General features: G+C 33.3%; 1 protein-coding gene and 1 long non-coding RNA gene across 6 annotated transcripts in view; one reads left to right on the forward strand and one right to left on the reverse strand.

Moving 5' to 3' along the window:
• Positions 1-19,280, forward strand: part of D12 (YEATS domain containing 2 homolog D12) — a 115,884-nt gene extending 96,604 nt beyond the window's left edge. For all 5 annotated transcript variants that reach the window (XM_067766060.1, XM_067766059.1, XM_067766062.1 and 2 more), the window contains one exon: positions 17,323-19,280. In XM_067766060.1, coding sequence (XP_067622161.1) covers positions 17,323-18,917 — 1,595 coding nt within the window. In that variant the 3' untranslated portion in view covers positions 18,918-19,280. The remainder of the gene's footprint in view (positions 1-17,322) is intronic.
• LOC137240126 (uncharacterized) overlaps positions 1-19,433 on the reverse strand; it is a 225,097-nt gene that overhangs the window by 109,820 nt on the left and 95,844 nt on the right. The gene's annotated exons all lie outside the window — the stretch shown is intronic.

Raw genomic sequence — 19,433 nt, forward strand, 5'->3', positions numbered from 1 at the left:
CTAGAATTGATTTGACACAAAAAGAAATATGTTGACGCTGGCTTAGTTGAGGGGACCTATTTTGAGGCCGCAGTTTATAGCTATTTATAAACCTGGACGATACTGAAAAGTCTTAAACTGACAACTGACCGTTGTGCTAATGTGATACACGTTAAAATTAATAAAAAAAAATGAGAATACTAAGGGTTTTCCCATAGGAACCAATGCATGTCAGTACACCGAAATCCGGCCTAATTTTCCGGCGGATGCCGCAAATTTTTGCGAGAGAACGTGACCTTATAAGACAGCTCGATCCCGGCGACCCCCAAATAAGGGATATAAACCAACGCATCAGATTGCTTGTGGATGAACACATGCAGGCGAAATGGAAGGAGCATTTAAGGGATTGTAACCTCTCTGTCGGTGTGGGTAAGCTTTGGTCCACCGTAAAGTCCGTATCGAATCCGTCGAAGCACAATGACAAGATTTTCATCGCCGTTGGCGATAAAGTGCTGTCGGATGCGAAAAAATGCACGAGCCCTTGTTGCCGACAATAGGTAATTCATTCCACGGCTAACAAAGTCAGACGGCTGACCAACAGACGCGTACACAAGCATAAATACAGCGCGTCCCCAATTAACATCACCGCCAAAGAGGTTGAGGATGCCATCGGTCATGCTAAACCATCTAAAGCAATGGGACCAGACGGCATAGCCATGCCGATGCTTAAAAACCTAAGTAAAGGGGGATTTAAATGTTTAGCACATGTCTTCAACCTGTCCCTTTCCACCTTTGTCATCCCCGAAAAATGGAAAATGGCCAAGGTGGTCCCGCTACTAAAGCCTGAAAAACCAGCTAACATAGGAGATTCTTATCGCCCGATATCTCTCCTATCGCCAGCAGCGAAGACATTTGAAGCCATTCTGCTCCCCTACTTTAAAGCAAATTTGCAACTAGCCAATCATCAGCATGGCTTCAGAAAATTACATAGCACAACCACCGCGCTAAATGCGATTAGTACTCAGATAAATTGCGGATTAAATCAAAACCCCCACCATAGCACAGTACTCGTTGCGTTAGACCTGTCAAAAGCTTTTGATACGGTCAACCATGGCACGTTACTACAAGACCTGGAAGGGTCTCCCCTCCCAAGCCTTAAAAGGTGGATCGCAAATTATCTGTCTGGCAGGCAGGCATCGGTGCAATTCAGGAACGCAACATACAAACCTAGAAGAAGTAAACAAGGGGTGCAACAGGGTGGTGAGTAGTATGTATATGCCAGTTCTGGACCACATTTTGTATGGAAAGCTCGAAGCATGTCTCACCCTAAAAATTCTATACTTTTGGAACAGTCTGTCACCAGTGTGCCTTTGGAATGGGTTCAGTTCATTATTTGCGGACCAGTCTGGCTTGAGTCTGACCGAAGGAATGAACCAGGTCTATATTTATCTTGACCTGCAATTTTTACCACCTCCCAAAATCATTCAACAATTCCGCTAGGTGTCGCATACGTTTTTTGGTTTGTGTTCTGGCTGCAAGAAAAAGCTTAGTGGTGAATAAGAAAAAGCTTAGAGCTTTTTACCTTTATCAGAGCTTTGCCGTTCAGGAAAGGATCGTTAAATGGGGGGCCCTACATTTTTAAAGGGCCGCACATTTTTAAATGTCTCCACTTATTTCGAATGAGTCCTAGACTTCACCCGAGCCGTTTTAAAGAGTCCCATAGATTTCTAAAGAGCCGCTTGCCTTTGTCTTGTATACACACCGACACATATATACAGTAAAAGAATTTCGTTGCCTACCATTGAAACATATTGGACTCGTTTGGCATTTTATTAGATTGGGTATGATGAAAGATGAATTTAATGGGAAGTTACTAAAAGAGTTTATAGGTTTAAGAGCAAAACTGTATTCATTTAAAATTGATAACGATATAAATGAAACTAAAAGAATTAAGGGAATAAAAAAGTGTGTAACTTCTACACTGAGTTTAATTGATTTTAGAAGATGTTTATTCGAAAAGAAATTGTATTTTGACTTAATGTATATTTTTAGATCAAAATGTCATGAATTGTATACACAAGAAATAAATAAAGTAACGTTAAGCTTTTAGATGATAAGGGATTTGCAAAAAATAATGGAATTAATACCTACGCTTGGGAATGTTTGTATAAGAGAAAAAATCAAAACATGCTGATATGAAACCTCAACCGTACAACATTGCAACATATTTATATGTATATATATGTAAATAAAACTTGATGTTGTATTTCATTTAATTAAATTCGTTATCAGAATTTTCCGTAAGTATAAAACACAGAACACCGATCACTTCCCATTTAGTTGAGCTTTACAACTATTCCAAAATTAGCTACCCGTTGAGTTGAACTTTAGCCTGCGTTTCAAAAATCGGATAAGAAAAAACAAAAAAACAGAATTTATTATTAAGATTTAGATCTCGAGCCGACAAAAACATCAAAAAAGGAACCAAACATAATAAAAACTCTAGAAAAAAGAAAATAAAAAAAATAGTATGCCTTCATTTGTGTGCGAGTATTGTAACAAAGAATTTAAATATGATCGCAATTTAAGACAACATATTAGAAAATATCATGCGAAAGAAGTGAGTTGCAATGTATGCAAACAAAACTTTAATAACATTCAAATGTTGTTAACACATAAACGTTTACAACATACAACTAACGCAGATGACCCTATATATTGTGATGTTTGTGAAATTAATTTCGCAAAAAAACTGTGGTCATATCACATACGGACTAATACACACAAGCAAAAGGCTAGACAGAACTTCACTTCTAATGTTAAAAGCATTAAATCAGTATTCAATAAGCGAATCGAAACATTTGTATTTGAAAATAATGTAAAAGAGGATTTGATTGTTGAACACTTTTTTGCAACAATAAAAAAAGAACTTTGTAAAATTTTAATAGAAAAACTAACTCATTATCAAAACATTAAGTTTAATTGCGAGCTGTTTTGTAAATATATTTTGATTAAAGAAGGCGTAGAGTGTTTGATGGAATTGAAATCACATCAAACCAAGATGATTTTGCTTGAATCAACTTCTACGGAAAATGATATTAATCTCTTTTACGAGTACCAGTGTGTTATTTTATCTTCAAAAATGAGCGAATTTCAAGAAAGAGATAGTGGTTGGTCAGTAATTGAGATATCACATCTAGAAGCGAATATAAATAAATATGAGCCTATTAAAGGCTCAAAATATATACATTTACCACCAACAATTCAAAACAAACATTCGTGTATAAATATTCAAAACACAGATGAATACTGTTTCAAATGGGCAATTATATCAGCTCTATTATCCTAAAAGCTGTCACACAAATAGATGTTCATCATACGAAGTTGATGATATAAAAGCAGATGTGATAGAACTGCGAAACAATATTACAATCAACTTCCATAATCTAAATTTTCCACTTGCGGTTAAACAAATCAAGATATTTGAAGAAAACAATCCTGGCACTAGTGCCAACGTTTTCGGCTTGGATAATACCACTATAGTGGACCCATATTATTTTACAAAAGAGGAACGAGATCATCATATAAATTTATTGTTGTTAGAGGACATTAACAACTTCCATTACGTTTGGATAAAAAATTTAAATAGATTAATGGGGCATCAAGTTACAAGCCATGAGCATAAATTATATTTTTGCAACACATGTTTAATCCACTTCCATACAAACAAAGCTTTAGCATACCACAAGGATCATTGCAATAAAATAGTAACAGAGATGCCTTCCGAAAATGATAAAGTATTAAACTTTAGTAATTTTAAAAAACAATTAGATGTGCCCTTTGTTATTTATGCAGACTTTGAGTGTATTCTAGAACCAATAGATATTCAAAATTCTAGAAAAGTTAAATCAGTTCAAAAACATATTCCTTACGCTTATAGTTCTATATCAAATGTTCTTATGACAACAGTTTAGATAGATTTAGAATATATAGTGGTGAGGATTGCACAAACCATTTTTTCAAAAATTTAATTGAAGATGTTTTGAAAATCTATGGTATTATAAGTAAAAAAATACCGATGATCCCTTTAACTCCCTCTCAAGAACAATTTCATAAAGAATATTCAAAATGTCATATTTGCAATGAAAATTTTAATGAAGATGGCAGAGTTGCAGATCATTGTCATTTAACTGCTCATAATAAATGCAATTTAGAATATCAAATTTCGCGTTTCTTGCCAATATTTTTTCACAATCTTTCGTCCTACGTCTGTCATTTGTTTGTTAGAGAACTTTCGACAACACAAGGTGATATTAAAGTTATTCCCTTAAACAAAGAGTTGTATATTTCAATATCAAAGAGAATATATATAACTGAAAAAGATTCTATCGAACTTCGTTTTTTGGATTCATACAGATTTATGCCATCTAGCTTACAAAGTTTAGCAAGTTACTTAACCGATGAAGATTTACATATTGTAAAATCAGTTTATAAAAATAATGATGAATTTACATTAATGAAACGTAAAGGTGTATTTCCTTATGATTACTTAAACTCGATAGACCGTTTAAAAGAAACAGAACTACCTGCTCGTTCATTTTTCTTTAACAAATTAAATAATGAATCGTGTAGTGCAGCTGATTACGAACATGCTCAAAAAGTGTGGAATATATTCAAATGCAAAAATTTAATGGATTATTTATTGTTATATCTCTTCGGAGGTTATCGCGCCTTACATTTATTTATTTATTTTTTTTTATTACGTGACATTTTCGAAAATTTTAGAAAAGTATGCAAAGATATCTATAACTTAGATCCATGTCAATATTATACCACCCCAGGGTTATCTTGGGATGCTATGTTGAAGACAACAAAAATAAATTTAGAACTAATAACCGATAATAATATGTATAGTTTTATAAAGCGGGGCATTAGAGGAGGAATTTTTCAGTGCAGTAAACGATATTCAATAGCAAATAATAAATATATGAGTGATTATGACTAATAAAGAATCAAATTATCTTATTTATTTAGATGTAACAATTTGTATGGTTTTGCTATGTCACAATATCTTCCATTTAGAAATTTTGAATGGGTTGAAAATATTGAAGGCTTTAATGTAAACAATATTGCAGATGATTCGGAAATTGGTTATATATTAGAAGTGGATTTAGAATATCCATCTAGTTTACATGATTATCATAATGATTTTCCATTCTGTTCAGAAAACAAAAAAATAAAAATATGAAATATACTAAGCTGATAACAGACTTATCCAAAAAAGAAAAATATATAATACACTATAGAACTCTTAAACAATGTATAAGACATAGATTAGTTTTAGTTAAAACACATAAAATTCTAAAATTTGTTCAATCAGATTGGTTGAAAAAATATATTGATTTGAATAACCACCATCGAACATTAGCTAAAAATTCATTTGAACGAAATTTTTTCAAGCTATTAAACAATGCAGTCTATGGAAAGACTATGGAAAATGTTGATAAACGAAAAGATATAAAAATAGTAACCGAATGGGAGAGTAGAGGCAGGAGATTAGGAGCTAGAGCTCTAATAGCAAAGTTTAATTTTCATAGTTCACAACAATTTAAAGATAATATGATTGCAATACAATTGAATAAAGGTTTCACAATTTACAATAAACCTTTTTATATAGGTTTTACCGTTTTAGAACTTTCTAAACTGAAAATGTATGAATTTCATTATGATTATATTAAACCAAAATATTGTGAAAATGTTAGTCTTAACTATATGGATACTAACTCCTTTATTTACGATATTAAGACAAATGACTTTTATGATGATATTCGTAAGGATATAAGCATGCAATTTGATACATCTGCATACCCAAATGTGTTTGATTCTCCATTGTTAAACAAAAAGGTTTTGGGTATGATGAAAGATGAATGTAATGGTAAATTAATGAAGGAATTTATTCGTTTGAGAGCAAAAATGTATTCTATTCGCATCGATCAAGAAGAAAAAGAGATTAAAAAAATTAAGGGTGTTAAACAATGTGTTACTCTCAAACTTTCTGCAAATGGTTTTAAAAGATTTTTATTCGAAAAGAAATTGTACTTTGACTCAATGTATATTTTTAGATCAAAATGTCATGAATTGTATACACAAGAAATAAATAAACATTAATTTTTTTAGATGACAAGAGATTTGTAAAAAATAATGGAATTAATACCTACGCTTGGAATCATTTTAAAATAAAAGAATAAAAAAACAAAATTCAGTTTTATCGTATTTAACGCTTCGAAAAAGAATACTTTCGAAATGGCATATCGTATTCTTTAGGAGCAGCTAGGTTAATTATTCTTGAATTTGTTTTCGTTTTCGATCCTCTATTATCAAACGAGGAAGATTCAAGTTTATGTATACTCATATTACTTAATAATATTTGCTTCTCGCAACTCTTCAGTGATTAATTAATCAGTTCAATCGGTGGCTGTAAATTTAGAAAACTATCAAAATTTTCTTTTTAGATTTTCTTGATTATTTAACATGATTTTAAACGAGCGATCAAATAAATCTGTTACCTATCAGCTGTGTATCTGATAAGAATCTGCTAAATCTGTTACCTATCAGTTGTGTCTCTGATCAGCGGAGAAATCAAAAAGAGACATGAGTTGTATGTGATCCATCAAGCAGGAAAGGTTTTTGTGGTTGTTGTTGTTTCAACGATAAAGACACTCCCCGAAGGTTTTTGGGAGTGTTATCGATGATGATGGTCCATTGCCGGGCATAGATCGGATACGTTCCGGTAACAAGACACCATTAAGGTACTTTTCCCACCATCTCGGTAACGATTAATATAACCTCACTAAACATCCTAGACCATGCTTCTGACATCCCATACTTATAAGTTAGGCTTCGTCAGTGACAGCAGATGTAGGAAGTTCGAGCTGCAGAAAGAAAGAAGAAAATGTGCACCTGTCAACGCAGCAATTAAGCTAGGTTCTAGATATCTTCTATATTTGCAATGAGAACGGAGTTATTCTATAACATATGACGCATAATTGGGGCTGTTCCGTTTTAAATCTGTTACCTATCAGTTGGTATCTGATAAGAATCTGGTCTGATATCAAGTTTTACTTATTTTGAACTGTTATATATTAAACTTGACTCGGCGTTTGCTAACAAGGTCACTGTAACCTTTAATAATATTACCGGTAATTTCCTTGTACATATTTGTTGTGAAGATCTCTTCTAATTATGAATCGATTTTGTTTTTGCAGATGGTAGGTTTTATGTGTATATTAATCCACAAGTTATAATAATAATAATTTATTTATTTACGGTCTTTAAGACCTAGTTCAAGGTAAAAAAAAAAATATATATATATATATATATATATAAATAAATTGTATACATTACATGCTTAATGACTTACAGTATAAAAATAATTTTGCTTTAAACTTATTAATATTTTCACAGTCTTTTATCGCATTTGGTAATTCATTGTACATTTTATAACCTATATATTCTAAAGTCTTCTTCGCGAACTCCGTTCTTACTCTAGGCAGTCTTATATTTCCGCTGCTTCTAGTTCCATAGTTATGTATTTCATGATTAAAATGTATTCTCCCGTTCAGATAATTCGGTGTTATTCCTAATTTCATATGATGTATAAATTTCAATGTGAAATAATATATCGACTGTTTTACACTGAGCCAGTTTAACATATTTAGCATTGTAGTTTTTGGTGTTCTAAGCGAACATTTTAAAATTAATCGCATTGCCTTGTTTTGTTGTATCTGCAGTTTTTTTATTTGTGTGTCATTTGCTAATAGCAGGATTGTTGGACAATAGATAAAGTGCGGTTCAATAATTGATCGATACACTAATAATTTGTGTCGTTGACTAATGTATTTACAAGTTCTGTACATAAAACCAATTTTTTTTGCAATTTTGTTTTCTAAATAATTTATGTGTTCTCCAAATCTAAGGTTTTTGTCGATCCAGACTCCTAGATATTTGATCTTGTCTACTTGCTGAATTTCAACATTTCTTATCTTCAGAGTAATATTGCTAAGGGTATTGGCACCCATAATGCTTTGATTTTTGCAAAATATCATACTTTTGGTTTTATCCACGTTCACTTTCAACTTTCTATGGCATAGCCATTTGTAAAGGGAGTCTAAGTCTTCTTGCATTTTCGATACCGCAAAGCCCTCACTTCTTTCACTAATGGTTATCAATGCATCATCCGCAAATAGTCGAATATTGCAATATTTCAAGCATTCTTTAATATCGTTAATATATATTGTAAACAATAGCGGTGCCAATACTGAACCTTGCGGTAGCCCAATATGTACATCAGCAACCGGTGAAACTGCACTTCCAATTATCGTCTTCTGTTTTCTATTACTCAAATAGCTTCTGAACCATTCCAAGGATTTTCCTCTTATCCCATTATTAAACATAACATTCAGCAGTTCCTCTCTATCCACAGTTTCAAAAGCACGTTTTAAGTCTAAAAAGACTGAGATCACAACTTTCTTATCAGTTATATCCTCTTTCCATTCCGCAATAACCATATTCAGTGCGGTTTCGCAAGAATGGCTTTTCCTAAACCCAGATTGTTCAGGTATAATAATTTGGTATTTATCTAGATATGCCACTAATTGATTTTTAACCACCGTTTCCATAATTTTTTCATCTGCGGGTAGCGTATTAATTGGGCGCAGTTCCTCTGGCCTTACTGTATTTTTGACTTTTTCCGCAGGTACTATAGTTGATACTTTCCAGCAATTTGGAACAATGCTACTGTTTATTGATTCATTTATTATATCTTTGTAGAAGTGAGCAATGTAAATCATGGCATCTTTAAATACCCCCTCCGACAAAAGCTTTTTTCCACCATATTTGTTTCTAAAAGATTTAGAAATGTTCATTATATCATCTAACTCTACGTCGGTGAATTGAAAAGTTTCAATTGCATTATTTACACTTGTTTCTGCCGCAATCGGAATTATTTCAATGCTATCATTAATTTCAGCTATGCTCTGTATAAAAAATGTATTTAGGGCATTGGCTATATCGTATTCCTTCTCGAGGCATTCACCGTTAATTACTATTTTGCTAACGACCTTTCTGTCATCGGTGAGCTCAGCAAGATGTTTTAAAGACTTCCACATCCGCTTCATGTCTCCTGCACTATCGAGCACTTTATCTTCCATATATTTCTTCTTTTTATACATAACAGTTTTTTTATATCTTTTTTTTATGCCATTATAATCCACCCAGTTGCCAGTATTTCTAGCAGTATTATAGAATTCAATTTTTCTTTTGTGCAGTTCCCTTAGCTCACGGTCATACCACTTATTCCTCAGTTGTATTTGGATCCTCTTCTCATACGTCAATGCTTGCATAGCTCCAGTTAAAATATTGTTCAGGATCTCAGTTCTACGTTCTATTCCTACATGAGACACAGAGCTAAAGTCGCACGTTCGCAGCAGATTTAAAAGATTTTCTGCGCTATAGTACTCCCAGTTGGTGACAGTAGCAACTTTTCTCATTTTGCAATATTTAGCTGTTGGTACTTTGAAATGAATTGTTTCATGATCGGAAATTTTATATCCACTTACATGTTCAGTTTTAACTTGCTCATTATTGCTGAAGAGTAAGTCTATTTTCGTAGAGGAGTGCTCAGTTATTCTTGTGTTGAAATTTATTCTTTGTACCATAGCCATTTGTGCAAATAAACTTATAAGCTGGTTTGAGTATGTTGATGATATATTCATATTAATGTTAAAATCTCCAACTATTATAATGTTGTCAGATTCCCTGAGGTGTTCATTGATGACATTGTTTAAGTATGTCATGAAGTCAGCATCACTGCTATTTGGTGAGTGATAGAGTACACCAATTTGCCATTTTAACGCATATTTTTTAAGTTTTATGACAATGCACCACACATTCCTGTCAATAGCTTTATTACACACTATGCTATATTGTAAATTTTCATGTACATACATTAGAACACCACCTGTATGTCTACTGTGGGAATCGCAGCGGATGAATTTATATGTGGTAATGCATAGCTCAGAATCCATGATTTTATCTGTTGTACATGTTTCCGCGCATAAAACAATGCTGGGTTTTTTTATTTCTATAAGATGTTCCAGCTCTAGCTTATTTGCTGTAATACTATTAATATTAAGATATATACAGTCCAAGTTGAGCACTTTGTTACGCAGGTTTGTTTTAGTTTTTGACTTGTGCTTTGTGGTTACAGATTCCCTCGTTGGTTGCTAATAGCCAATCTTCCTCTTCCTTGCTATGAGCTTTTGTTGATACACAGGACACATTCTGTCCATGGAATCGTGATTTTCGTCCAGTTGATTAAGTATATACACACCGACACATATATACAGCAAAACAAGTTCGTTGCCTACACTTAGGCGCATCCGTTCTTTCGGTTTGTGTTCTGGCCGATCTATATCATTTAGGTGCATACGTATGACACCTCAAAACAACAAAACAATTTCGTTGCCTACATTTAGGCGCATCCGTTAAAACCGCAAATGTGTGTGTGTGTGTGTGCGTGCGCGTGTGAACTTTGTAAACCCAGTAAGAAATCGAGCGACTGATACTGATCTGATCTGATCGAATTCCTTCATTAATTTACCATTACATTCATCTTTCATCATACCCAAAACCTTTTTGTTTAACAATGGGAAATCAAACACATTTGGATTTGGGTATGCAGATGTATCAAATTGCATGCTTATATCCTTACGAATATCATCATAAAAGTAATTTGTCTTAATATCGTAAATAAAGGAGTCAGTATCCATATAGTTAAGATTAACATTTTCACAATATTTTGGTTTAATATAATCATAATGAAATTCATACATTTTCAGTTTAGAAAGTTCTAAAACGGTAAAACCTATATAAATAGGTTTATTGTAAATTGTGAAACCTTTATTCAATTGTATTGCAATCATATTATCTTTAAATTGTTGTGAACTATGAAAATTAAACTTTGCTATTAGAGCTCTAGCTCCTAATCTCCTACCTCTACTCTCCCATTCGGTTACTATTTTTATATCTTTTCGTTTATCAACATTTTCCATAGTCTTTCCATAGACTGCATTGTTTAATAGCTTGAAACAATTTTGTTAAAATGAATTTTTAGCTAATGTTCGATGGTGGTTATTGAAATCAATATATTTTTTCAACCAATTGATTGAACAAATTTTAGAATTTTATGTATTTTAACTAAAACTAATCCATGTCTTATACATTGTTTAAGAGTTCTATAGTGTATTATATATTTTTCTTTTTTGGATAAGTCTGTTATCAGCTTAGTATATTTCATATTTTTATTTTTTTGTTTTCTGAACAGAATGGAAAATCATTATGATAATCATGTAAACTAGATGGATATTCTAAACCCACTTCTAATATATAACCGATTTCCGAATCATCTGCAATATTGTTTACATTAAAGCCTTCAATATTTTCAACCCATTCAAAATTTCTAAATGGAAGATATTGTGACATAGCAAAACCATACAAATTGTTTACATCTAAATAAATAAGATAATTTGATTCTTTATTACAGTCATAATCACTCATATATTTATTATTTGCTATTGAATATCGTTTACTGCACTGAACAATTCCTTCTCTAATACCCCGCTTAATAAAACTATACATATTATTATCGGTTATTAGTTCTAAATTTATTTTTGTTGTCTTCAGCATAGCATCCCAAGATAACCCTGGGGTGGTATAATATTGACATGGATCTAAGTTATAGATATCTTTGCATACTTTTCTAAAATTTTCGAAAATGTCACGTAATAGTAAGACATCTACTTTCAAATATAACAATAAATAATCCATTAAATTTTTGCATTTGAATATATTTTTGAGCATGTTCGTAATCAGCTGCACTACACGATTCATTATTTAATTTGTTAAAGAAAAATGAACGAGCAGGTAGTTCTGTTTCTTTTAAACGGTCTATCGAGTTTAGGTCATCATAAGGAAATACACCTTTACGTTTCATTAATGTAAATTCATCATTATTTTTATAAACTGATTTTACAATATGTAAATCTTCATCGGTTAAGTAACTTGCTAAACTTTGTAAGCTAGATGGCATAAATCTGTATGAATCCAAAAAACGAAGTTCGATAGAATCTTTTTCAGTTATATATATATTCTCTTTGATATTGAAATATACAACTCTTTGTTTAAGGGAATAACTTTAATATCACCTTGTGTTGTCGAAAGTTCTCTAACAACAAATGACAGACGTAGGACGAAATATTGTGAAAAAATATTGGCAAGAAACGCGAAATTTGATATTCTAAATTGCATTTATTATGAGCAGGAGCTCTATATTCACCAGTTAAATGACAATGATCTGCAACTCTGCCATCTTCATTAAAATTTTCATTGCAAATATGACATTTTGAATATTCTTTATGAAATTGTTCTTGAGAGGCAGTTAAAGGGATCATCGGTATTTTTTTACTTATAATACCATAGATTTGCAAAACATCTTCAATTACATTTTTGAAAAAATGGTTTGTGCAATCCTCACCACTATATATTCTAAAACTTTATAAACTGTTGTCATAAGAGCGTTTGATATAGTAACTACAAGCGTAAGGAATATGTTTTTGAACTGATTTAACTTTTCTAGAATTTTGAATATCTATTGGTTCTAGAATACACTCAAAGTCTGCATAAATAATAAAGGGCACATCTAATTGTTTTTTAAAATTACTAAATTTTAATACTTTATCATTTTCGGAAGGCATCTCTGTTACTATTTTATTGCAATGATCCTTGTGGTATGCTAAAGCTTTGTTTGTATGGAAGTGGATTAAACATGTGTTGCAAAAATATAATTTATGCTCATGGCTTGTAACTTGATGCCCCATTAATCTATTCAAATTTTTTATCCAAACGTAATGGAAGTTGTTAATGTCCTCTAACAACAATAAATTTATATGATGATCTCGTTCCTCTTTTGTAAAATAATATGGGCCCACTATAGTGGTTTATCCAAGCCGAAAACGTTGACACTAATGCCAGGATTGTTTTCTTCAAATATCTTGATTTGTTTAACCGCAAGTGGAAAATTTAGATTATGGAAGTTGATTGTAATATTGTTTCGCAGTTCTATCACATCTGCTTTTATATCATCAACTTCGTATGATGAACATCTATTTGTGTGACAGCTTCTAGGATATAGAGCTGATATAATTGCCCATTTGAAACAGTATTCATCTGTGTTTTGAATATTTATACACGAATGTTTGTTTTGAATTGTTGGTGGTAAAGGTATATATTTTGAGCCTTTAATTGGCTCATATTTATTTATATTCGCTTCTAGATGTGATATCTCAATTAGTGACCAGCCACTATCACTTTCTTGAAATTCCCTCATTTTTGAAGATAAAATAACACACTGGTCCTCGTAAAAGAGATTAATATCATTTTCCGTAGAAGTTGATTCAAGCAAAATCATCTTGGTTTGATGTGATTTCAATTCCATCAAACACTCTACGCCTTCTTTAATCAAAATATATTTACAAAACAGCTCGCAATTAAACTTAATGTTTTGATAATGAGTTAGTTTGTCTATTAAAATTTTACAAAGCTCTTTTTTTATTGTTGCAAAAAAGTGTTCAACAATCAAATCCTCTTTTACATTATTTTCAAATACAAATGTTTCGATTCGCTTATTGAATACTGATTTAATGCTTTTAACATTAGAAGTGAAGTTCTGTCTAGCCTTTTGCTTGTGTGTATTAGTCCGTATGTGATATGACCACAGTTTTTTTGCGATATTAATTGCACAAATATCACAATATATAGGGTCATCTGCGTTAGTTGTATGTTGTAAACGTTTATGTGTTAACAACATTTGAATGTTATTAAAGTTTTATTTGCATACATTGCAACTCACTTCTTTCGCATGATATTTTCTAATATGTTGTCTTAAATTGCGATCATATTTAAATTCTTTGTTACAATACTCGCACACAAATGAAGGCATACTATTTTTTTTATTTTCTTTTTTCTAGAGTTTTTATTATGTTTGGTTCCTTTTTTGATGTTTTTGTCGGCTCGAGATCTAAATCTTAATAATAAATTCTGTTTTTTTGTTTTTTCTTATCCGATTTTTGAAACGCAGGCTAAAGTTCAACTCAACGGGTAGCTAATTTTGGAATAGTTGTAAAGCTCAACTAAATGGGAAGTGATCGGTGTTCTGTGTTTTATACTTACGGAAAATTCTGATAACGAATTTAATTAAATGAAATACAACATCAAGTTTTATTTACATATATATACATATAAATATGTTGCAATGTTGTACGGTTGAGGTTTCATATCAGCATGTTTTGATTTTTTCTCTTATACAAACATTCCCAAGCGTAGGTATTAATTCCATTATTTTTTACAAATCCCTTATCATCTAAAAGCTTAACGTTACTTTGTTTATTTCTTGTGTATACAATTCATGACATTTTGATCTAAAAATATACATTAAGTCAAAGTACAATTTCTTTTCGAATAAACATCTTCTAAAATCACTTAAACTCAGTGTAGAAGTTACACACTTTTTTATTCCCTTAATTTGTTTTTTTTTTATTTATATCGTTATCAAGTTTAAATGAATACATTTTTGCTCTTAAACTTTTAAACTCTTTTAATAACTTCCCATTACATTCATCTTTCATCATACCCAATCTAATAAAATGCCAAATGAGTCCAAATGGTTGTAATCAATGTGAGAACATGTTTTATTGAAATACAAAACAAAAAAATCATAAGTTGAATATTAAGATAACCTTTTGTTAATTATGAAACTCTCACATGCATATATATATATATTTGGACCAGCATCAGCATGTGTACTCAAACTTATAACCTAATAAAAAAGACAAATAAAATGTTCAATCTGCCCCTGATTGGGTTTCTATGTTTTATACTTACGGAAAATTCTGATAACGAATTTAATTAAATGAAATACAGCATGAAGTTTTATTTACATACATATATATATATATATATATATATATATATATATATATACATATATATATATATATATATATATATATATATATATATATACATATATATATATATATATCTTTCAATGGTAGGCAACGAAATTCTTTTACTGTATATATGTGTGTCGGTGTGTATACAAGACAAAGGCAAGCGGCTCTTTAGAAATCTATGGGACTCTTTAAAACGGCTCGGGTGAAGTCTAGGACTCATTAGAAATAAGAGGGGACATTTAAAAATTGTCGGCCCTTTAAAAATGTAGGGCCCCCATTTAACGATCCTCTCTTGAATGGCAAAGCTCAGCTAAAGGTAAAAAGCTCTAAGCTTTTTCTTATTCACCACTAAGCTTTTTCTTGCAGCCAGAACACAGACCGACAAAACGTATGCGACACCTAGCGGAATTGTTGAATGATTTTGGGAGGTGGTAAAAATTGCAGGTCAAGATAAATATAGACCTGCTTTCATTCCTTCGGTCAGACTCAACCCAGACTGGGCGAAAATAATGAACTGGTCCCATTCCTAAGGCCAGACTTGGGACAGACTGGCCTAAAAGTATAGAATTTTTAGGGTGAGACATGCTTCGAGCTTTCCATACAAAATGTGGTCCAGAACCGGCATATACATACTACTGTGGTGTCCTATCCCCACTTTTATTTAACTTCTACAATATATCAAAGCTACTACCTTCACCACCAGAAGGAGTCACTATCGTTTCCTACGGCGGTGACTGCACAATAATGGCCACAGGCCCAGGCCCACAGATCGATGAGTTCTGTAACAAATTAAACGGCTATCTCCCTGATCTCTCCAGTTTCTTCGCCTGGCGAAACCTGAAATTGTCACCGACTAAATCATCGGCGACCTTATTTACAACATGGACGTCCACATGTCGACCATTTTGAACATCCAAAATCTTGGGTGTGACGTTCGATCAGGATCTACATTTTGGTGAGCATGCAGCCGCAATTGTACCGAAAATCCAGGGCCGCAATAAAATCCTCAAATCTCTTGCTGGCAGTACTATGGGTAGAGATAGGGCGTTTTCACACTAGCCGACACGACACCGACAACGACAACAGTGGGAACACAAATTCATATAATTATATGGGCACGCTTTCACACTTGCCGACACGACAGCTTTATGCCGTTGTCGGCAACGACATGTCGGCGGGAAGCAAGCATTCCATTCGTGTCGTCGTCGACAAGCTGTTTTTATTTGTTACATTTTTTGTTATTTTATGAGCAGTGTTGTTAAATCGTGTCGTGTCGATTAAAATGTGTAAGTACTTTGAAAAAATCGTGTCGGTGTAGTGCCGGTGTCGTGTCGGTGTCGGTCAATCTGAAAACGTCCATAAAGAAACGCCTATCACCACTTACAAAGCAATTGGCCAGCCGATTGCATGCTACTCGTCCCCGATATGGTCGCCAAGCCTAAAGACTACTCAATGGAAGAAGCTACAGGCCTGCAAAAATACCGCCCTCAGAACCGCCACGGGCTGTCTTCTTATGTCCCCAGAACACCATCTACATAATGAGGCGAGAATACTCCCAATTAGGGAGAGAAATGAAATGCTAACCAAGCAGTTTCTGTTGGATACCCAGAAACCTGGGCATCCCAACAGACATCTGATTGATGAGGCTACACCCCAGGGGCTTAAGCAGTCATCTCCGTAAGCAATATGAGGAAATACTGCACCTGAGAACACAGCCGTGTGAAGCTAAAAAACACAAGCAGGTCCTCAGTGAAATCCACAAACAGGCGTCGGACCTCTATGCCGGGAATTTCCCGGTGAATCCAGTACTCAAAGAACAATACCCAAAACTAGCAGATGAGGAACGCACTCTCCCTAGGGAAACGCGCGTCACTCTACCTCAACTTCGATCTGGGTACTGTAACAGGTTAAACTCTTATCTATCCAGAATCAACCCCGACATACAAAACATATGTCCTGCTTGTAATGTGTCTCCACATGACACCAACCATCTCTTTAACTGTATTGTGGAACCAACGCCTCTTACACCCCTCTCATTATGGTCCACCCCTGTTGAAACAGCAAGTTTCCTTGGACTCCCGTTAGAGGACATTGATGACAATTTGTGATTGGTCGCACCTATTGCATCGGGCGAAGCACTGTTACAACAACAACACATTCTGTCTATGTGTGGTTATTGATCGGCCAGTTCAAATTAACCCAACCGTTTTTATAAATATACATATATTGAAATATTTTACACATTTATATACATGCATTTTCATTCACTTTGCAGGTCCCAACTGGTTAGGAAAAAAACCGATGCATTTGATGCCATTGTCAACAAAATCGGTGAAATATATAACCGGCTCTTTTAAAAACATCCCGAAAAAAGTTGCCTACAAAGAAGGAAACACAAATATGATCTTAAAGCAGTCATTACCATCGCACGCCAAGATCAATAAAGCCGAACTAAAAAGCAACGCCGGTGACTCCCAGAAGCAGGTTTTTCAAAAAGAAGGAAAACTATTTATAATTGATCCTTTGGGAAAGAAATTTAAACAACAACGAAGAAAACAAAAATCGTTGTTAAAGCCGCAAACATTTTGGCAACGCCAAGACAAGCAGCAGCCGCATTACGAAAGTGCCCAATCGAAAGCATTAGAAAGTATGATGTCGGACCATGATTATACACCTGCAGTGGTCATCCATGCTCTCAACAAGAGTACAACATCGATACATCCATCAAACGATGCAGCATTAATTACTTCATTAAATGTCCCAAGACAAATACAAATATCAGAATATAATTTACCATATGCTGAGAGGAGTCATGATTTTGTGCCCTTTCAGCAGCGACAGATACAGTTCGAAAAGGAATTTTTGGCTCAAAATGTTGTAGGTATGAGGTTCGCTGTCGACTATATGCTGCGTCGTTTACCTTTAATAGCCGCAAAAAACATATTAGCATCGTCTTTTTCATTCGTAAGTCAAAGCTTGGAGGATTTTGAAGCACTTCCTGTTATGAAGCAACGCGCTTGTGAGTGGTTGCGAGCGAAATATGTGACACATTTTGTACGGAGCCACGAATATTTAAAAGAACTTAATTCTACAAATAAAGAAGTATTTTGGAGTACGCGCGAGGTTTTAATTTATGCTCGATATCATGGCTTCACTCCAAAATTGAAGTTATTTGATAGTTTTTGCGCATTGCAACTACAAACACAAACTTCACCAAGAAGTGCAATATATATCCAAACGTTAAAACCCGACCTACGAAACACCACAAAAGTTCAAAATCTCCAACAGAAGCTGGGCTTTGCGCAGCATTTTAGAAAAAGGGTAAAACTGGAACAAGGCCACTACCATTTTGACTCGCTGACACCTAAATATCGTATCACATCTTGGCTAGACACAACACATCACAAGTTGAAAATTGATAAAACAAATTTGGGATGCGATTTTGAAAAAATTGATATTGTCAATATGCCGAAAAATAATATCAGGGAAGCATTGATTTGCAAAACGATTGACAAAATTGATTTGAACCCAGATCAACCACTTGATAGCGGACTACTGCGTTTCCTGCGAATCTCAGAGAATTTATCAGAAGCGTCAATTCTCGTGAGTGATTTTTTTCGTGATTTATTTATAAAATTAGAACCAGAACTTGTTGGAAGCAATATAACATATCCTTTGGTACATAAAGTAATCGCACACTGTTTAAAGGTATTCGTTGAAAAGCTAATCAGCCGTACAGTAGCTTTGAAGAAAAATGCACCAATCGGAGATTGTTTAGATATCGCAATGCGAGACATTGGTAAGGTTTTGGTTCGTCATTCAGAGTTCGATTTTATAACAACCCAACACTTTGGAAGATATGAATATTGAAGTAAATAATTATATAGTTGAAGAACAAAGGTTGAAATGTTATGTATTACTGAATTGTGTCGAAATACTACGGACAAATATAGACATAAACTGTCTCTCTCAGAAAGAAAGGACGCGAGAAGTACAAAAGCGCTTTGCAGACCAATAATTTCCTTAGAATTCATCAAACGGATCACCTATTACATGAAATAAAGCCAATTAGAAATTAATAAACTCTTCTAAACCTACTGCATGTTTTACAGAGCATACTTGGTAATGGTATTTGGCCAATTACAAGTATTTAGTATTTAAATATTTTAATTATCGAGTCAATTACTTTTAACTGGTTGTTGGTAATGAATACATTTTTCTTTCAATTCCTGATCAATTATTTGCTAATGTCTGGTAAACTTAAAGAAACTAAGGAATTACGGTAACGAGTTCTGATGATTTTCAGATCAGAACTCAGCAAATAACACTTCCGTTTAATATATGGCCTCGTAACATGATTTTTAGATTTTGATATTTAACTTAATT

The sequence above is a fragment of the Eurosta solidaginis genome, chromosome 2 (assembly GCF_040869045.1).
Source record: "Eurosta solidaginis isolate ZX-2024a chromosome 2, ASM4086904v1, whole genome shotgun sequence".
Lineage (NCBI taxonomy): Eukaryota > Metazoa > Arthropoda > Insecta > Diptera > Tephritidae > Eurosta > Eurosta solidaginis.